General features: G+C 44.0%; 1 protein-coding gene across 8 annotated transcripts in view; it reads left to right on the forward strand.

Annotated features, from left to right (window-relative positions):
- The window catches only part of LOC142557485 (phosphatase and actin regulator 2-like), a 139,373-nt gene extending 118,046 nt beyond the window's left edge, over nucleotides 1-21,327 (forward strand). For 7 of the 8 annotated variants that reach the window (XM_075669368.1, XM_075669373.1, XM_075669374.1 and 4 more), the window contains 7 exons: nucleotides 2,350-2,552; nucleotides 3,584-3,740; nucleotides 4,905-4,960; nucleotides 5,076-5,137; nucleotides 5,985-6,122; nucleotides 7,084-7,160; nucleotides 9,335-21,327. In XM_075669368.1, the coding sequence (XP_075525483.1) occupies nucleotides 2,350-2,552; nucleotides 3,584-3,740; nucleotides 4,905-4,960; nucleotides 5,076-5,137; nucleotides 5,985-6,122; nucleotides 7,084-7,160; nucleotides 9,335-9,350 (709 nt within the window). In that variant the 3' untranslated portion in view covers nucleotides 9,351-21,327. The remainder of the gene's footprint in view (nucleotides 1-2,349; nucleotides 2,553-3,583; nucleotides 3,741-4,904; nucleotides 4,961-5,075; nucleotides 5,138-5,984; nucleotides 6,123-7,083; nucleotides 7,161-9,334) is intronic. The other variant, XR_012822774.1, reaches the window with a different exon arrangement.
- The last annotated feature ends 748 nt before the right edge of the window (nucleotides 21,328-22,075 follow it).

Below are 22,075 nucleotides of genomic sequence, written 5' to 3' on the forward strand. Positions count from 1 at the left end.
ATGCCTTATAGTATGTCTCATTAGTGAGTCGACCTTGAGTGAAAACACATGGACGACACGAAAGGTACAAAAAAAAAAAAGCTATGAACCCTCGACCTTTGGTGGGAGTCGAATCACCCCTACCTTTGGTGTTAATAAAGGCGAAGTTAATTAAGATACCAATTAAAGCACTCTAACTCTCGACTTTTCGTGGCAGTCGAACCCACGACCTTTGGTTTGTGTCAAACCCAGCACCTTAGGTGGTAATTAAAGCAGTTGATTAAGGCACAAGTAAGGAAGGGGAGGCGCTACTTGAAACAAATTGTTTTTTATTACTTGTGCTAGATTTTTCAAAATTCACCCAATTATAGAGTTTTCTATGCAGATGTCAAATATGTCATTACTTTTTCTGTAGCTGTTATAGTTCTTGAGTTAGGTGATAGACAGTGGAAAAACATAGCCTTTGTGGGCACTTTCTGATGTACTAAATTTTCATAAAAAGCATTGTGGTGTATAGCTTGTTTAGCTCTTCACAGGGCACAAAGTGCCAATATCTAGCCAAATGGCGTGTACAATTACTGGAACTATGCAAAAAGATTTGAGCATTTTAACTCATTTTTTAAAAATTTCGATTCCTTGAAATACGATCGTGTACTTTCGCAACTACTGCTGGTAGATATTGCAGTTTCAAATAGGTATCAGCATTGTACATATCTTCAAGAGTGTGTATGCCAAACTTTGTTAGTATAAGACAACTATAAATGTACATAGTTTTCATAGTTGCACTAATTGTAGGCGCTGTTTGAATATACATCGGTACTTAGCGATCTACAAAAGCTAAATAAGCTACAGCGCAAAGCTTTTTGCAAAAATTTCTAACACGATAAAGTGCTCACAAAATCGCTCTATTTTGCCAATGTGTAGGACATAACTCAGGAACTAGTGTTACACAGAAACCAATTACATATTTGAAATCTGCTTGTAATGCTCTATAAGTGGGTGGATTTTCATATATGTAGCGCAAATATTTAAAAAATGTTTTTTCGAGGAGCATCTCCTCTTAAGATAGTTAAAATACTCGAACCCACGACGTTTGGTGTTAATGAAGGTGACATTAATTTGGGCACTGTTAATTAAGGTAGAGTTAATTAAGGCACTTGAATCCATGACAGTTGGTTGGAGGCAAACCCGCCACCTTTGGTGGTAATTAAGGCAAAGTTGAATGTCGTAGTGGATGGCAAATCGTACCGCATTGCTCCTAGATTTGTCGCACGGCGGGCATCCAATGCAACACTACGACAGGGTAAAATGCTTCAGATCTGGCTCATCAGACGCCGTATCAAACGCCAAATCTTACTGTTTCTCCTACCTTTGTCATACCAGGTATCTGATCTGGTACTACGGCACTGCAAAACGCCTCAGACCCAGCTGCCGTTCAGGCATGCCAGGCACCATATCGGATATCAATTCATACTGCGTCTCTTTTGACGCATGCCAGGCATCCGATCTGGCAATAGAGCACACTGAAATGCCTCGCATTCAGCGGCCATTTCGCCACGCCAGATGCCATGTCGGATGCCAAAATGTACCGTGCGTCTCCTACTTGACCGCAGCAAGTTCATGATGCAATCATTATGCAAGGAAAAGACAAAAAACTCACTTTTTCTTTGGAGAAGAGGGAGGCGTATGCATTACGCAAGTGCATTCATTATGCGAGTAAATACAGTACCATGGTAACAAGCAGATTGTACAGCATCACACAGAACACAGAAAAAGAACAAAGACAAAGCACATTGAGCTTCTTTGTTCTGGGGTCCAATCCTTCACTCCCCTTCCTGCTAGTCATTCTGCTTCTTCATAGATTTAGGTGCACCTAAAGAACCCCAAGTAGTCAGAATTAATCCTTATTCTTCCCCACTAGTACGTGCCTCATAATCAGATTGTGGGTTTGGCACCTGAAACTCCAAAACTTGATTCTATTTATTCACCACCAGTGCACCTTGATAATATCGGACATGCAACTAGGTGGCTCAGTAGCAGTTCTGCAGCTGGCCACAAGGTCCCAGGTTTGATTCCCAGCCATGGCATCCACATTTGAAGGAGGGAATGAAACGCAAAATTCGCTCATCTACTTAGATTTAGGTGCTTGTGGTGGTTAAAAGTAAACTTGAGCCCTCCACTGTAATGTCTGTCATAGTGCCCATCTAGCTTTTCGAACGTTACACCCTGTTGATCAACCAACCTATCTATCTGTCCATAACTTTGTATCGGCGATATCAGCAAGCAGTCATTAGGACTGCATGGATAAAAAGTGCCAGAGTTTCTACTCCTCTTGCTCAAACGAGTGTCGTGCTGCGTGTGTGTGTCCAGGTTGCGGCCAACGCGCATTCACCTGAGCCCCAGTGGGGCCCAGAGTCCCCTGCCTCCCGGGTTGCAACTTCATGAGGGCAGCAACAAGGAGAACCACTGGCCCCCCCCACCCCCCTCCGCCAGCCCCGGCGGTGACAACCACTCAGACTCGGATGAGGATGGCCCCATCAACTGGCGCGACTACTATGGCGACGACGAGCAAGGTACGAGTGGCAGTGGCAGTGTTGTTGCCATTTCTTTGCCTGCAAGTCTGCACGAGTGTCTTCTATGCCTGCATATTCTTCTGTACTCCCAGCTTCTGAGTATAGAAGCTGCATAGGTGTCTCCTAGTCCTGCATCTTCTTCTGTACCAGCTTCTGTCATTTTGTCTGTTCATTCAGGTTTTTTTTATGTGCACTGTTTTATATTCAAAATGCAGCATTACTAATTTGCTCAAGGAGCACATTTATTGTATAGGTGCATTTCAGAATGCTGTTATTGCGACTGGAGATAGTGTTGTGGTGTGGTCGGCATTGCCGAAACCTGTGCTAAGAGCACGCCTCAGCTAAGCACACTGCTGCAGCCTGTAACAAGGTATTGTTTATTGTCAGGATGAACAGTGGGTGATGCTGCCACATACTCTGTCGATAAAGTTCTCTACAAGAATTACTACAGAGAAATGTGGTGCTAGTGCCTACGTGAGCTGCAAGCATGGCAGTTCAGCTGGCATGGGAATCCATTCGGCGGTGCATGGAGTTGCCTAAATTTCGTCCCTCTGGCTTCATACAGCCTTGTGACTTTGACAACAAAAGTGTTGTGTTATACAGGCAACAGTTCTAATGGGTGGGGGCCAAATCCGCACCCCAGTAACTGTTCCCTCTGAGGAGCAGATCTCGGAGGCCTTGCTTTTGTGGACTACATTCGCAGGTAGTAAATGCAGAGTCGAAAACACGTCATGGCCACCATGTTTGGTACACCACCTGTGATTAGGCCTGTGTGCAAACACTTATTGTGTTGCTGCATTTGAAATATAATGACTTGGAAATTTAGAAATATTTTAGAGTCATGAATAAAGCCACAAACAAGAAAACTAGACAAATCCATGCACAGCCAATCATCTTCATGGTTTCGAATGATAGCAGCGCCAGATTTTCCTCCAGTAATTTTAGCAGGGAACTCTTGGAACTCCTAATAGCCATCCTGGCTTTTCCAGCTGTCGCCTTGTCTCTGACCAGCAGTGACCGTGTCTCCACAGGTCGCCTGGCCGCCAAGATAGCGCGCAAGGACTCGCTGGCCCTCAAGCTTTCCCAGCGGCCCGATCGGCAGGAGCTCATCGACAAAAACATCCTACAGATGCAGTCTGATCGCGAAAGGCAGGAGTCGCGGGAGGCGGTTGGAAACAAATTAACAAGGTGTGCTACTACTCCACACCGTGCTCATTCAAAGTGTTGGCATTCTCTTGATACCAAGCTACTATGCAATGGCATTCTATGTGTGTCCCCTGTTTCTTTAATGCACTAGTATTTTCCTCATACCCCATGCTGTTCTAATGCAATAGTATTCCTTGCATGTCCCCTAACCACATTCCTGAACCTGGCTGCTATGACTGGTTTATTTGGGAACATGGCAGCACTTTCACTGAAGCCCGACAGGTAGCGTCGCTTTACCGTGATGACAGTTGAAAGCTTGAAGCTTGACTTGCTTTGTCACTTCGCCATTACAGCGATGGCCATAGTTATCATCTGTGTCATTATTACATCATTATTGGTTGGCCACCTCTCCCTTAGCTTTGTCCTTGCCATTGGTCAAGAACCAAAACTTGGTCCAGCTCCGCCACTGCGTTTGCTCACACTGTAGACCAAGAAGAGTCCCTTCCTTTTGTTCAAAGTTAGCAAATGCTGGGACTATCTACATATTTGTGCATTTGGCATTTGCAACAGCTGTCAGTTCGTGGCAAAAATTTTTGGCATGTCATTGGGTAACTTATGGCCAGTCATACATACCTTTGCGAAGAGCTGACCTTTGCGAGACAAAAAATTTCCAAATAGTGGTGTGGGATTCACTGTCCACATTCTACACAACAAGCGCTTGTATTGCGTCCTAGTGTTGAATAGCAGGCAGAGGTTAGCAAAATTGGGTAGATGCACACTCGCCCTTGCCAGTACTTCTTCCACCCCTTGTAGCTTGCTCACCATCAAACTTGCTTCTGCACACATTCATAGCAACTGAGCTCGCACTCGCATTCGTGCCACAAAAGCAAGTATGAGTCAGTGTGTTCGTGAGTGTGTCAACCTTTTGCAAGGCAGGTCAGAGGCTCACTTCCTAAGCCAGCTTACTCAGCTTTCCCCATTTGGTAAACTCTTCTCTCACAACATTAACTGCGCTCAGCACCTCACCTCAACTCGCATCTCGTGACGAACATGCTTTTCTTGTGTAACCGTCCTGCCTGGACCGCCGAGGTCTGCAGTATTGAATAAATAAATGACTGTAGTGTGCTAAATGCAATGGGATCGTAACTTTCGAAGCTTACAATCAAGAAATGTCTCGGCATTCTTTTTTCTTTTGCACCCTTGCAGGAGGCTAAGTTTGCGTCCGACGCCTGAAGAGTTAGAACAAAGGAATATTCTCAAGCGTGAGTTGCTCTAGTCTTTACGACGTCTTCCTTTGGGTGGCCACAGTGTTTCTTTCTAAAGACTAATTCGAAGCACCGCCCCTTGTGGTCTAAGCTTCAGTTTCTTGCTTTTCAGTTCAGACTGCTGAAGAGCTCAAGAAGGAGAAGGAGCAGAAGAAGAAAGTATTAATACGGAAGGCAAGTATGCACTAGCTCTCTAGTTTTTCTTTTTTTAATCTATCCCTTAACGTGTTTGTGAACCCCAGATGACATAATCTCGTCGGATGACAAGTGCCGCCATCTTGTGAGAAAAATGGGAAACCCAACTGAGTTCTGCTGAGCTGTAGCCATAGTCGAAGTGGTAGCTAAATTTGTAATTCTAGTGATAGCCATAGCCATAGTGTTAGTCATGGCATTAGTCAGTCACCTGTATGACTCTTGCACATAAATGCATGAAGCAATGTTCAAATCACTACACAAAAGCAATCTGGTGCAAATGATGACTGCACGAAGCAAAGCTCCAGAAACAATCTTATGATGTTCAGTCATCCCTGCTGTAAACCCGCATTTTGAAGAAAATTTGTTCAAAACCCACTCTCTCACGTGTAATTAAATGTTTCTAATCTTGTGCTGCAAATTGTACATACAAAAGCTGTCACATTGCATCATATGTTTTCGACGTTTAATGCACTATTTCTGCAAAATTTTCCTAAAACTCTACACTAGTCTGCCGGGAAATATATATAAAACACTGCACGGATATTTATACAGTAGCTTGCATTCAGCGTTTCATTCTACCTAAAATTATGCTGCTGCCTCGTCACGTCACAGTTGCTTACAGAAGTTGGACCTGGTTATAGAACTTTGCCCTAAAGGAAAGTGTTTCTTCTGAGGCTCAGCGTTTTTCTAGTAAAAAAGACCTGGACAAACAACAAGAGTTAACGGGACACACGCTATGGCATCTAGGACACTAATATGCAAGCTCAACTCGCATCAAACCTAGCCCAGCTTTTTTCAGCCTTTTTGTGTGTTTTGCTTTGTGCAGTTGAGCTTCCGGCCCACCATCGAGGAACTGAAGGAGAGAAAGATCATTCGCTTCAACGACTACGTCGAGGTGACGCAGGCACAGGACTACGACCGCAGGGCCGACAAACCGTGGACCAGGTTGACGCCTAAAGATAAGGTAGGTTTGTTTATCTTGCTCTTCTGGAACCCGAAAGAGGCTGAGCCTGGATTGCATGCCGCCATTGGTGTAGGATTGTCATTGGATAGCCCGCGATCAAAACTTCCAGTCTTCGTCAAAAGAAGTGAAGCCTCTAGGAGCATGGGCACTGCTGGCTCCTGGCTGCATCGTGTCGTGCCGGTGGGACACCGAAAAGATGTGGAAGTTAGAACCAGAAGTGCACCTCCGACAGCGGTTGTGCATGTAGCGGCTTCAGTTCTTTTGATGAAGTACTATGATGATGATACTATGGTACTATGATACTACGATGGAATGATTGATGGACTTGATGGGGACGCTCTCTTCATACTCTCTTAACTGTGCGGCCGAAACATTTGCGTCACTCGTGGGTGTCTGCTAAGGGTTTGACAGTTGCACCCTTCGGCAGTTACGTTTCGGTTTTCTGGGCAATATTGGTGGCATGTCATTGAGTTGTGAAAAATTAGTTATGTTGGGCTTTTTGAAAGTCTGGAACCACTACGAACTCATTGGATTGCAAGCTTGGCAAGTATTGCATTAAGGTCAGTTGTCTTGCACTGTCTGCCAGAAAGTTGATTAGTGTAAGTTTCCTAATTACTTGTCTTGATACTGACTGCCTTGATTGCACTCCTAGAAATCTCACAATTGTTGCACCATTCCTTATGGAGTTGAACCTCATTAGTACAAGTCGCATGTGACACTGTAATAACTTTATTATATCTGATGTTTATATAATAGGTACGCATCAATATTGTAAAAAAAAATGTTCAAATTTTATATTTACATTGTTATACCCGACAATTCATTATTTCCACATTCTTTGTACTATTGAGGTTTGACCATGTATAGGGACTGTCGAATGTGCCTCTAGACCACTCTGTACATGATGCAGATTTTGTGTCATTGACTGTTTCTCAGCACACTTTGGTGTTTGGTTGCGCAGGCGGCCATTAGGAAAGAACTGAATGAATTCAAAAGCATGGAGATGGAGGTTCATGAAGACAGCAGGCACCTCACTAGGTAGGTCAGGCACCCGGGAAGTCTATTCCAGCGCTGCCCTGCGTGGCACTCTCGGCTGGTGGCCATGACTTTGACTAGTGCGCTATTGTCGGCCGTGTTCATAACCAGCTGACGAATGAGTTTATTAATGCAGAAGCCACGGTGAGATTTGGAGATGTGTGTGCAAAGCTTGCTGTCTGTATTTGTGCCGTGCAAGGAATCGGCGTTTCCAGGTCTGTCTATGTGTGTCACGTGAGCTGTTTTTGTTTGTTCACTTTGTATAAAACAATTGATTGGGATAACGTACTGGAAAACCTCATTAATTCGCCCCTCTTTAATTGGTAGGAAAATCTACTAATTCACACTCGCCCTCTGATCCCGGCAAGCGCATGCATTATTTAAAGGCATGAAACGCTCCGTGATTCGGTTGCATTTGACTGCGCCCCGGTTAATTTTGACAATCCTCAAGACCTGCCGCGCACAGAGTGCCGAAAGTACAGTCGACTGTCATTACTTTGACCCTGATGAGACCAACGAAATTGATCAAATTGTTCAGCTGCTCAAATAAGCAAGGTGCAGAAGAAACGCCCAAACACATTGCCGATTCATGTGGCAGTATTTGAACAGATTCTGACTCGCTCCGAAATCAAATGTGCGCCTACTTTCTATGTGTCCAGAGTAAACAAGTAACATAAAAATGACATAACCCATAAACAAGTAGAAATATAATGAGCACTCGATTTTTTTTTAGCAAGGTGAGCAAGTCAAATATCTGTTGCACATTATTGGCTGGTTACCTAAGGTCAGCTTTGCTGCAGTGAACTTGTGTTGTGCAGTAAAGCACATGAACGCTTCAAAGGTGGTTTTGGTTTCGTATCTGATTGCACCGGCAAGCAATTTTAGGCCCAAATTTCTTGGGCAAAAAAGAGTGTGCATTAGAATTGGGTAAGTACTGTAAAATTGGACAGTTATCTTGAAAAGTTTCTCAGGGCAGGCTGAAAATAGGCATTTTCCAACAGGCGATGACACGTCTTCAACACATGCGCTGTCCCCTAACTTCCGCTGAGACAAACGCTGCCACTAAATGAGGTCACTATTGGGGTCACTGTAAAGGTCTGGTGCTTACATGCTGACTGGTAAAAGCTAAGCGTAGGATCGAAATAAGGAAAGTTTGGGCCCTTAAACACGCATGGGTGGAGGCCAGAGCCTTCGTCCGGGATCTAGTTAACCAAAAAGTGAAATTAACCGGTGTCATATTAACGGAAGTTGACTGTTTACAACAAAAAAGAGCAAAATCGGTGCAAGCGTCTCATGGAAACTAAGTAGCAGGGGTTGTGGAGCTATTCAGTAAGTAAAGGCAGGTTGTCGTGGTAAGCATTTGTGTGTTGTTTTCTTGATATATTTAATAATTCGACATTTCTTCAGTCTCATGAAATCCAAATTGATGAGGCTTTACTGTAGTAAACAGTTGGAGCAGCAATTTTGTTTTCTTTACTCATTATTGCGTTACGCTAGCGTGAAGCCTTTGTGTTTTTTACATAATAACCACAATGGTGGCTCTGTGGCTAGGCCATTCCTGCAGCTGAGCATATAAGCCTGCAGGTTCCATTCCCAATGCAGATTGATCAATTTCAATTAATCATTGCATAGTAGGTTCAACAATTTGACAGAATCATGCATGTACTAAGAGACCTGTTGCCTTATTCTGTTTCTGAGGATACTTAAAGATTAGACAGATAAATCTCGGTAAATAACGCCGCAGGAATGTCTGAAGCCACGAGCTCAGAGGTTAGACAAATTAATGTCTACTACCCAGCATTCCCATGGTGGCTGAATGAACGCAGCACCAGAGCTCCTTCTCGTAATTTTTATAGGAAACTGTACTGGACAATAATTCACTTTTCATAATTGAAGAACCTAGCTTGCCTGTAAGGCAGCTTGCCCAACTAACGCAGTGTAGCATGTACAATCGTGGTTTGCTTGCATTATGAAATGGAAAATGTATACGTGGCTCACGTGGTGACACCATGCCCCAGAGACAATGATCATTACTGCCATTAGTAGTCTTGCAAATGTGCAGTGCAGAGAAGTGAATTAAGAATAGAATCGATTACGTACTCAAGCTGCCGGTTGATGCAGCTTCTTACGATGACATCATCCTCGTTTTTCAAAAAAGAAATGTAATTTATTTCCAGGTTTCACAGGCCTTGAAGCTCATCTGCCCTCATGGTAACTGAACAAGCCCGGTCAAGGGCAAAGGGACTTGGCGCCTTGTCCAAGGTCACTCCCGCGACTACGTCTCCAGTGTCGGGTGGTCACAGCTGGGCTGCGCACCACGTTTCCGACACCCAGGCGCACCCGTTGGGAACAAGGCATTCGGTGAGGGGCAAGGTGCGATCAGCATTGGAGATTCGCAGGCATCATTACTTCAAATGCAAGCTTCGTTAGTAAGCACCCTCCCCCCATTAGGCAATGAAGGGAGCCAATCAGGGTGAGCATCAATGCCTAGGAAGATGAACTTGACATCCAGGAAATTTCTGGAGGAAGCTTTGCCAACACCGGCAGTGCAAGGAAGTTGCACGAAGCAAGAGTTGCTTACCTGGCTGGAATGCGAGCAGTTAGGTCTGCACGTGTCTGCTTTGTGTGCTTGAGGAGTCCTGGCTGCAGCGTGATAGCGCAGCTGTATCCCCTGCGTTGCAACCGTGCGGCCATGACTTCGAAGTGGTTGCTGTGAAGGCAGGACAGACCAACTTGTCATCTGCTCTAGCCAGCACCCCGGTGACTCGATGACGTGCAGAAGCCTGCTGCATGAAGGCAGCCCCAGAGGCCAAGGCCAGCAGAAACTTTGCAAAATTGAAGGATTGCTGCTGTCTTATATATACATTGGGCATGCCGGATGGTTGCATTGCCCTCCTGGTCTTGGCAGGGCTCTTCCAATTTTGGTTTCATCTGTTGCCTCCCACTTTCTTTTTTCAAAATGTTTGCGAAAACAGGAAAGCTGACCCAATCTCACCTGCCCATGACTCTCTTCACCAGCTGCTTCGTTCACGCACTTCGTGTTGTACCGCAGCATTCAAGTCAGGCGATGTCCCTGTTCCCGGTGCAGTCTCCCACCCTCAAAGACCGAAAAACAACGGGAGCCGTGAAGGGTGTTTTCTGTGACCGCCGAGTGTAGTGTAAGCGTTCCCCAGAGGTTGGGCACGCAAGTCACCAGTTCTTTTGTGCCGTTCTTCGTCAGTGCGGGTGTCGCATCGTCGGCTTCCCCGTGCAACCCTCCACGTAATTCCTCGGGCTGGACCTACAAAGCTGGGGCTATCGTGTTGTCGGCAGCGGCTTTATTGTTTTGTTCGTGTTTCTCTCTGCCTCTACGTCAAGTCCTGCACCTGCAGAGAGTGGAAAAATGAGGTTTTTTTTCTTTTTCTTGTTCGCCGCGTCAGACTCGTTATGCCAGCTGTGCTGCGACTCCTCCCTGCCACCAAGTCACATGACAAAAGCTGCACCAGTTCTCTGTGTGTCATGGAAGACTGCTGCTTCATGTGCTGTGTGTGTGTGTGTGTGTGTGCATGTACTTTTTGTTTTTCTGTCGTTTATTGGGTTTTGAATCGTGCATGTTGTTCTCCCATTATATTCGGCCAGCCTTGTTGTGTTTAATATCCTTTTAGTCTTTGTTATTATTCTTTTAATCTCTTTTAATCTTTAGTCACGATAAAAGGGCTTGTCATTGCGACTTTGTCACCTGTGAGCTCTGCAGCCTTTAGTGGCAGATGGAAAAAATTTGTTTTCTCGGTTTTAGTGCTTGCGAAGGCCTGTCGGGAGGTGTAGCGTCCCTACTGTGTGGTGGAACGTTGACAATTTTTTGTTTGTTGTTGGCTGTTCCTGGTGTTTTCTCTTTTTCGCTAGTTTTCGAAAACTGTTCTTGGGAAGCAAGCAAATCGCGTAGCACCGCTTGTGTGATGTACGAGTTGCCGTTTATCATCCGGCAAGTATGTATGTACGCCTACATACGTGTCGTGTACGCATGTGTATGTACGTGCTTGCTCGTGTTACGAGTTGCCATTTGTTGGTGTTGACACCTAGCCGGATGTGTTATGCGCCACATCTTTCAGAACAAGTGCTGCATCAGTTCCATCATTTCATCAGCTCTGAAATTCGCTTCATTACATTTGTGCTCTTTTTTTTTTTGACAGTTGCTCGTTTTATAAGTACTAATTGTGTTGCGAAAAGCTACTGAGGCTGTACATCTGCTTGCGTACGAGTCAACTTTGTCACTTTGTGTCTCGATGATGCAGAATGGTAGAGCGACAGGTAAAGCAGGTGTTTGTTACTCGTGCTACGCAAATTTTATCTGAACATGTTCCCATTGTTTCAACTTTGTGCAACTAGAAGTGGTTTGCAGAAATTTTCGCTTTGGCATGTGGGTGGTTGTCGAGATATCTTCGCTCCCAGCCAGTCAGTTTGGTGCCTGAGATATTCGCCAGACGGCAGCGCACCGGTCAATGTTTCATAGGGCTTTGTGCAAAAGGCACCGTTTTAAGAGGAGATGATCTGGCAGCATTGCAGTCTTCGTGACCATGTGTCAAACAATGTACCACGAAAAACAAATACGCCCGGCTTCCTTTTTTTTTTTCCAGACACACACCCGGCAAGTACTGTAGTGTCGCTCTCTTGCCTACTTGCCTCAAAGCCCTTTTCACGCCAAATGCTGCATTGATAGGTCCCCCGGTAAAAATAGCTCTTTCAGCTGTAGTAAAATGGTTGCTAGTTTGCCCCTAAGATGTAGTTCAGGTGTGTTTTCTCAAGGTGACTATTGTTTTGGTTTTCATATTTGGATGCAGCAATCGCCTGTTTCAACTGAAAGGCTAATGACGCTGTGGGCGTTTGGAAGAAACTGGATGCAAAGCATTTTTTGTGCTCTTGAAGACAGATAGCACCACTATGCCAAAATGCATATCTGTCCAGCATCGCTGCAGACGAATCACTTTCTGCCTTTGCACAGATAAAATAGGAAAGCATCGAATCAAGACATCTTATTAATAAACAAAATGCATTATGGAAGATCTCTAGGCAAAATTTCAAAAACAATTGCCCGTACCCAATCCTTTCTTCAAAAACAATCCAGCGATCCAAGAGATGCAAGAGCTACTTATACCAGATTGCCATGTCAGCGAGACTTTCAGTAGTTACGGCTGTCTACTTAATGCAAACCCGCACTTCTGCAGCACTTTTTGTTTTTTTAACACCAGCAATGCCTTTGATGTTTGCTTGGTACGCTTCCCGCATTTTTTTGTTTCTTCTTTAATTCAAGGTTTGAGGGAATAGCTTGGCATTAGACTCTATGCAATGCTAGATAAGGGCGTTTGAAGAAACATCGACATGGAGGCGATTTTAGTTTGTGTTCTTGTCGTTTGGCGAGGTTCCTTGTCTCACTCGCAAGAATTTGGACTTGGAACAGAACACTAGCGAGCAATGGAACAAATGAAGCCCCTTAATTCCTTCCTTTCCTTTGTCGTTGTTGTGTTGTTGAGGCCGTGTGCGCGTAGTCCTGTTGTGACGAGGCTGTGCTGCTCAGGCAAGTGAATGATGTACATAAGTGTCGGGCATGCGTTTTTGCTTTGGCACCTGTATATATATACATATATACATACATGTATCTGTATCGTGCACGTCTTGGTGTTCCTTTGATTATCTCGTACGCGCCTGTTGGTCTTGTCACATGCCAAAGCGCGCAAGGCTGTGAGAGGTCTCTTGCCTTCTGTGTAGTGTAGATTTGTGCAAATGGATTTTTACGGCTATTTTAATTGATTAGGAAGCCTTAGTTGGCCCTGTACATAGGTTGCGAACAAGGCTGTGTAAATATTGTACATGTGCAAATGCCTTCTTTTTTTTTTTTTTCTTTCTTTCCTACTTGTTTTGCTCATTATTGATAAATTTGGGGGATTTGTTTTATTTTGTTTTCTTTCCACACGGTGTAGACCATTTTAGGTTTTTGACCGTGCGTGTCACCATCTTAGGCTGTAATGCAAAAAGTTCCTTCCCCCAAACACTTTCGCACACGGTGTCCTTAAGTTCACATGCATGTGAAATATCAAAAACATTTGCAAGATCATTTATGCATTATAGGGAAGTGCTGACATTAGCTAGATTTGTAGATTGTGCACCCAGGAGCGACAAATTGGTTCAGTGTTGCCGTGGGCCGAAGCTTCGTAAGCCAGCAAAACAAAATTACGTATGCTACAAAACCAACTTTTAAATTTTCACACTGGTTCCACCCCTTCATGGCGTCATAGATTCTGACAATGCCTTCCAGTGGTCTTATAAATCTTTCACCAATAATTACTGCATAGTCTAACCACGTTGTAACATAGCCGCGTGTAACGCGGAAATAATTCATTATACACAATATTCATTATAGGCACATATTTGCTTCATGCTGTTATTGCGAAGGGGTATTTAGGTTCACTTTGTGATATCTGAATATTTGTTGTGTATCTTTGTTTCTTATATGGAGGGACTCAATTGCTCTAAATAGGAGCTTTTAGGGACTTGTGTATGAAAACAATGCAGATGTCCCAAAACGCTGTGAAATTTGGGATGTCGCGAATGTCATTGTTGACACAGCCAGGCTGTAAAATTACGAGGATGAGAAATTTGGACGCCATTGTGCATCTTTGAAAGGGAATTTGTGCAGTGAACTGCTGGACCCTGTACTTTATGGCCAATCATCTCACCTGTTTGAATTAGCTCGTCACAGGACTTAAAAAGTGATAGTCGTAAGGTGCCATGCCACATCAGTGGTCTGTTATTTGATTCTTTCCATTTTCTCGACTATTAGCAGCCATATTTTCTTTGGCCAAGGAAATGCAGAGAGTTTTGAAAAACTACGCTGTCAGTCTAAACTAATTTATTGGTTCTTTTAGTGTTGTTTAATAAATTGAACCGCCATAGTACCATACATTGGTTTTTTCAGTTGCAAATTGACCTTACCTAACAGCCATGATGGTGACACAAGCTCTTTCTAGAAATTGTCTATACGGTGCAACGTTTTTTTTTTCACTTAGCCCAGTTGTTGTCTAAAGCCCAAACTTTTGCCGCTTATTTCTCTACCACACAAAAGGTTTAAAAGTGCATGCTTTACACATTTCCTTTTTTTTTTTCATAGAAATTGAAGGCACTCCTTTTAAAGCGCCGGTGGACTGACGAACGCCTTTGGATGTGAATAAAAAAAAAGTGACGATAGATGTTGCAGTTCACGTTTTGTTGTTTTATTTTTATTTTTTATTTTCCTTTCTGCATTCCAGTTAGCATGCCATGCATCTGTCTTTCAGAATGTTGGGAAGGAATTGGCTTCTAATTGTGCACGTGACGTGTTTATCTGACGTCTTGCTCTATGCAACAGGCATTCTACTGTGGTTTTACGGTTGCCTCTGTTCAGAGATATAGGTAATGCTGAGGCGCGTGTGCTGATGAGTGACTAAAGGCTTTGCTCATTGCATTCTGGTCATGCACGCGGTGGGCAACGTTAACTGAACTGCGATTGCCTCAGACTTGAAAGCCGGTGCCACTTCACCCTACCCAGGAAAATATTCCGGGTATTGAAACAGTACACTCAGTGCCGAGATTATTTAAAAATCGGTCTTCTTGGAGAGCATCTTGCAAGTTTGCTAGATTATCTATCTGGGCAAGCTTCTTTTTGGAATCAAATGTCCACATTTCCTTGGCAGTTGTCTTATGCCATGCAAAAGTGGTTGACATTTAAGTTGGGCGAAACTCTTATTGTAGCAGAGACAATGGGCATTTGTATTGGTTTTCCTCTAATTAATTATCCCAGTGTACTGAACATCTGCAGTTACATTTGCACCCACAGTAAGTAATCTGTTCATTTTAAACGTACATCTGGTGCTTGTTACAATGACGCTAATGACTCCTACCCTCTTGCAGTTCAAGAAGCATGCTGTTGCAGTTATCATAAATGCTGGATTTTGTTGAGAAAACATCATTTTAATGGGAAATGAGCAGGTTGCAGGCAGTGTGAGGTGATGTCAGTGGAAAAACCGTGTATGCAGCTCCCAAAGCCCACTTGCCGTTAACGAGCAGGTAATTCAGTTGCTGAAAACCGAGAGGCATTGTGCAGCGCTCATTCACCATCGTTGGGCAATAAGCTTTTGAGTGCCTTTGCATTCCTCGTATCTCGATCTGCATAAACTCTGGACTCTTCGCTTTTCAGGCACAGCAGTTCAATGACGAGCATGTCTAAAGTCAATTATAAGTTTATTTGTTGCCCTTCTGGTTTTAGATGCGAGCAAGGTGGGCAGGTTAATTGAGTGGTTTTGAAGGAACAGGCCGATGTTTTTGCCTGTCAACGGTTTTTCTCATCAAAAACATTTTTATTCTCTTTTTGCACTTATAGGCATGTACATTGCTGAACGGTGTGGGACGTTGATGCCTTGCACAAAGACGTGATGACGGCGCTTGTGCTTCATACCCAATTCAGTACCCTGCTTCAAAGCCCGTAGGTGTGCTTCAATGTGGCAAACACAATGTCTTTGTGCCTTAGTGTAGGCATCTGCATTGTCGTCTCTTGGCTGTATATTGCTGTTGTAAGTGCGAGCTTAATTGGGGGCCCCAAGCTTTTGCAAATGTGTAGTTGGACAGGTCTTTGCTGCTGAAAGAGGGCACGGATTGTATGGCCGCTGGCTCATTCATTGTGCAGCTCATTAAGGGTTACCAGCAGCCTAAAGCATTACAGGTACTTATTTGCATTAGTAACTGCTCAAGATTGTTCTGTTAGTTTCTCTTGTTGCATATTAGGAAAATGTCTGCACATGTTGAGGTGTTCTACCGAATGTTGTGCAAGTTTGTGTCTCCATAGAGCCCTATGAAGGGACACTCTGTGTTATTTAACAGTAGTACCATATGGGGTCATTTTAAACTGAAATGCAGTGTATGCACTGTTTGACCTGTACCACGAGAGATGGCACCACCGTTCTGTTTCTACAAAGTAATGTCTTTCTTCATCTGGCCTCGCCATAGGTGACACATACTTCTAGGGAAATCTAAACAGGCGAATGTTGCGCCTGCACGAGGTATTGGAATGCATCCACCTCGAAATTGCCGCCCCTGCACGAAGTTTGAGTGCAAATGAGCTAGCGGCTTAGCCAGACAACTTCTGTATACCCGATGCTCCTCTGCATAACATTCGGTGCATGCACTTGGCAACTAAATAAGCCTAGTTTATGGTGCAATTTGTAGCACTAAAACCACAGGTGATTGGTAGGATCTTTGCCTTCTTCCAAGGGAAAGTTGAGAACAGCAATTTATTAAACTCTGTGTTCTGTTTTAATTGCCATTGAATCGAGCGGAGAGTATGTAATACACATACTAGTCACAGTGGCCAAGTTAACCCTGCAATGCCCAATGTATTGCATCTGAGACAAGAATGTTCATTATTTAAGCATTCATAGATGAGGAAATTTTGCCGTATTGGTAAGGACACCCTTGTGAGTTTCTTTGTAATGAAAGTTCAAGTAAGCACTATAGAGTGCCCAAGGGTTGTAACAACAAATCAACACTACTGAAGCAACAAGTACATAGTATCTACAGTGCCCAAGATGCGTAGCAACAAATGAACACTGATGAAGCGAAAGTACATAGTGTCTGCCAGCTGATGCCAAGTCGTACTTCACTTGATGTACATCAAACGTCTTGTCGTGCATCTGGAGCCAAGATTTTTTTATGAATTGTTTATGTGGTTTCTAATTGCAGCTTGGTAAAGTATTGCCAATTGTATCTGTTGCATAGTTTCTTCCTCACATGAACAAACTTTCATTTAGTTCTGTAAGAGCCATAGGAATCCAGATAGAAAATTTTCCACTTGTTTCATTTGGCATCTGAAACACTATTGTGGAAGCCATGGAGCTTCCTACTAAAACTACTGGAAGAAACTCTGCCACTAAGATCATTCAGCTACCATGGGCACGATGGTTAGGACATAGTTTTGTCTGGTCTTAGTAATGGTGGCTTCGGACAGTCTGGTGGCTTTATTGCACTGCCATTGTGTATTGTTGCAGTTATAATGCAGTTTTTTGTTTGAGATTATAAGCGTGCAAGGCCGTTTCAAGTCAGGACAAACATAGGCGAATTCATGTACTAATCGTCATTCCCATGCCGGTTGAACTGCAATGCTTTCAACTCGCATAGACTCTAGCGGCTGAGTAATATTGCTTGGGAAACTATGCCGACGCTGTCACTGTCTGGCATGTTAGCGTTTTAAACCAATTGGAGAAGGCTTCAAATATGACGAGGGGGTGAATGATTGTTACGGAATTTGACGGAGCACTCGTGTCCTGAGCAATACAGGGTAAAATGTACGAAAATGTAAAGAAAAGAAACGTGTGGTTAAGCCAGCGTGCTGCTTTGTTGCGTTCTGGTCAATGCAAGGTTTTGCTTCCATTTATAACATCGATCGGTTAGCGTTTGCACTCTGAATTTTGCTGCTACGGCATTGGTGCTGCATTATTCAACCAAAAAGAAAAAGACTAGGCTCGGAGGCGAGAAGCAAAGGTCGGGGGTTTCAACGTAAACTACAGAATGCTCAATGATCTTTATAACTCTTGTCTATGACGTATGTAACATTAGCCAACTATACTCTTAATCTCGCATCAAGTGTGATAAGTAGCTATGGTTATTAAGCTCACACATGAGGACAGCAGAGTCCTTGTGATGACATCTAATCTTAGTTTAGGAACTTCGAGGATGTTGGTGCGCATGACTTGAAGTGTTTTTTCCCTTGCATTAGAACTAGGCATTCAGTAGCGGTGACTGTAGAAGACTGCTCTGGAAGTCACTGTCGTTGCTTCTATCTCTTGGTGATTTCATGGCCATGTACTAGATTGCATAGTGTATCTTTACATGCTCACATAAACCAACATTCACTATGTGGTCGTAGCAGACAGCATGCTTAATTTCAGGCTTTACTTTAGAAAGAGTTGGTGCAGCTAGACCATTTGATAACGAGAAATGCTTGTCTCTGAGGGACGTTGCACTTATTTTAGTGTGGCTGATAAGCAACGTTGGCTCAGACGTGTAGTTGTACATTTATGTTTAATAACACACGGAAGTTCAATATTTTACCCTGAGAGATGTGACCTCGCTCTTCCTGCAGTGGACATAAAATGGACTGACGATGAATGTGAACTCACCACATTTAGCATATTGACCTGATGCCAAAACAACTGGGTACGGCTATTCGTTGAATGCAGTGATCTTGACAGTGGGTTCGATAGACATGGAGTTGGCGGCCAGTCTGGCCGTACCTGGTCGTGTCAATACCTGCGAGATGAATCGTATGTCTAAATCTCTCTGCTTTCTTGAGTGGCTCCTGGTTTCTCTCTCGTTGAACAAAGCTGAAGTGAATGTAGCCGTGCAGCGCGTTAGGTAATCGACAAAGCAATCCTGTTTTGAGCCGTTTCACAGCCCGATCTCTGTAGCCTTAATGTACTCGAATTTTCTGCCACATATGAATGCCAAAGGCTGTAGTTTTGGAGCTCTTTGGCTGCTGGCGATTCCGTGAAGTGCGCATGTCTGTCTAACACGCGCTTGTTGCATGTATAACGTGAGGCCTATCTCGGCTTCTACAAGCTTAACGCCGCTGTACGATGGACCATGTACAAGTTGTGTGAGAGGCGACTATTCTTCTATGCAGAACTTCGCACGAAGCACGTTTCTGCAATAGTCTTTATTTTGCGGTCCCTACTTTGCCTTTCCACACCAGAAAGATGCACAGGGAAAACGACATTTCTTTTCTCAGAGATTTCACAGCTATTTTACGACCCCGAGAACATTGAGAAGCTCTATTTATGTACAGACGGTGATGCTGCAGCCAACTGCGCTGTCGCTTTGCAAACCGACATCCATATAGGTGTCAAAACGCTGTAACCTTTCATGGGTCCCTAAAACAGCTTCGGACACTGCGGACAGACGAACGGCCGTAGTATGGAGCGATGCCGATACATGACCATGACAGCCATATACATAAGCATGGCACTAGCAAAATCACTTTCGTGCTGAGGCGCCAGCCCTCATTAGCGCTCAGCGTCATGCGAACGTCATTGTGATGTCTGCTGTGAAAGCGTTATGCCATTGGTCGTAGAAAATTCCGTGGAATATTGAACGACACTTTGCTCGGAAACATCGAGGTCATGTAACCGGGACACAATCTTTGGTTAACGCGAAGGACACAAGCGAAATTTTGTTCAAACGCCTGTCGCTCGTCTGTTTAAGCTTTTCTCAGGATGTCGTTGGCCAGACATGCAACTCCCAATTTCAGTATAGGACTGAAACATTCAAGATGGTGTTGCTATTTATAAAAAGAATGGGAGATGGCATGAGCAACTAGAAAAAGAAACTTTGACCAGTGCTTTTATGGACATCTTCGATCACTGTGCAGATACGTTATCCGCATCATTGTCACCGTTTGTAATAATCACACCATAGATTACAAAGTTTTCGTCTGCCCTTTAGGCTTAGCGTTTCAGTCACTTAATCAGTCGGCGCACAGACTGTGAAAAGGCGGGCTGTTTGTAAGCGAGGTTAACTCGCTCGCTTAAAAATACTCGCACTATTTCGGTATGATCAGTAAGTGCAACGATATCACAACAATGCGAGGTGTACAGGCCACTGATCTCTACACAGCGGTACAGACACGTGAACGTATAAGGCCAGTCGTACTTCCAACAGGGAGCTCGTATATTTTCGATGCCACATTACTTGCAAAAGATGCCTGTACCGAACTATACAAGTCGCCATTATTGACTCATTCGTTACAGAGAGGACCAAGGGGTTCATTTCGCCTTTACCCATATGCGATTTCGGTGTTTTGTTTTCGTCAGTATGTAGCAGTGCGCCATATTGTCAACTTCCTATTGCAACTGTCGCCCATGGTTTGTGTGGAGGAGACCTTGTGCATAAGCCTTGCTCGACAAAGTTTAGCCGGCTCCGAACTAAAAGAAAAAAAAAAGAAAGGAAACTTTTACCAATTTATTGAAGCTCAGTGGCTAGGGCGGCGCACAGCTAGAGTACTAGGTCATGGGTTCGAATGTATAAAACACTCGTGTGCAGTGCATTGCCTGAGGACCCAAGGGGTGAAAATTCATCCGGTGTCGCCTCTTAGTACAGCGTGCCTCGTAATCAGATCGTGCTTTTGCCTTGTAATAAACCCGGAACGCTTTTTTTTTTGTAAAACTATGTCGATAATGCAGTCGTTGACATTCCTATTGCGAGCTACGCATGAAAAGTGAACAATTATTTTCTCTCGCCGCGTGTTGATCGAGGCGAATTGTCATTGACCATATTATGATTATGCAAATAGTGGGGTCGGAATATTTAAAAAAAATAGTGTCGCATGAATGGCTGAGAGACAGAATGCACCATAAGAGGCATCTGTAGACATGTCCCATGCTGACATTTTTGTGATCGCTTCTCTCGTTTTTATTTTTTCCTTTAAAAATTTAGGTAATTACTGTGAATAAGGCTTCCGGCAGCGACGCGTTTGTTCCGAGATTGCCGAGGTTCTTGTTCCAGTTCAAATCATGGGCGGTAGCACTATAAGTATGCCATAGTACTGCGTGTGTAGTCGGTAGACTTTTGCATGACTGGCCGGTGGCGTCTATCGCGCGCATGTGACGGGAAGGACTTTGTGCGCCTGATGTCCTCTGTATAGCTTACGAGAAGTCGCAAGAAGGACTGATGTCACCACGTGTACATGTAGTCGGACGTGCTTGCAGAGTGGACACTTTCCGACTTCCCTAGCGAGTGTGGCATGCTCTTAGCTGTCACACCGAAAAAGCCTGCGCGCGGTGTTATGTGGCGGTGTGCTTGTATGGCGGTGCGCGCGAAGCGGTCGTGACTGTATATCATAACGAGGATGTGAGCTCAATGCTTTACTCGAAAGAAAAAGAAAAGTGGGAAGAAAGGGACGCAAGTAAGCAGCACTGCGAGCGATACACGAGGCTCTCTGGCAATATTTCTTGTGTTGTTTCTAATTTTTCTCATTTGCAAATTTTTTTTAACAGATGGCCAGAGTTGCCCGAGGTAAATGTTTCCTAGGCTCTTTACGACTCTAGCAGAGTGTGTTGCAGTCTGCTGTTTGGCGGGGAGCGTGCGTTTAATAAAGAGAAATTCAAGCACCAGGTGTCGTGTCTTCTGAATCGCGCATGCTTACGTGGTGTGCTTTCCTCCTTTAAAAATTTTTTTTTGCGTGTGTGTGTGTGTGTGTGTGTGTGTGTGTGTGTGCGTGTGCGTGCGCGTGCGTGCGTGCTTGCGTGTACGGTCTTGCAACTAAGCGCCGATTTTACGAATTTTCGGATTTTGCGAACACTATTCGTACATTCGTACACTATTCGTACATACTGCTGTGGCATAATTATGCAAGGCTTAACATTCTTCCTCGGTTTTGATGAACGCCTATTTTGCGAAATAACGAAGTGATGAAAAATGTTTATTAGAAAGAAAACTATATGACCTTGCATGTCATGACTTACATTGGCTAGGTTTCTGCTCGTTGAAGATGAGAGATTGTGAGACCCTTAAGGTACACCTGCCAACTATTCTCGAATTTTTGGTAAGCTTTATGAATTTGGGGGTCATTTTGCGATTTTAAGAATGTCGCGTCAAATTTTACGACAAATTAAATTTTATTTGCGAACAAGTCTCCCTCGTTCCCGTACACCTGTGATGATGTGTGCGAGTGCAGGTGTCCGTACCGTTTCCATCCATTTCCAGATTACACTTTCACCCGTTTTTGTAATACCGACATCTTCCTGATACCATCCAAATTTTGGCCAGACCCCTGCAGTGGATACGTGCCACTGAAGGATATCCAATCCAATCTAAAAGTCTGTTGCCCTATATTGTTCAAATTGTTAGGATATATATACATG

Source organism: Dermacentor variabilis, chromosome 9 (genome assembly GCF_050947875.1).
Source record: "Dermacentor variabilis isolate Ectoservices chromosome 9, ASM5094787v1, whole genome shotgun sequence".
Classification (NCBI taxonomy): domain Eukaryota; kingdom Metazoa; phylum Arthropoda; class Arachnida; order Ixodida; family Ixodidae; genus Dermacentor; species Dermacentor variabilis.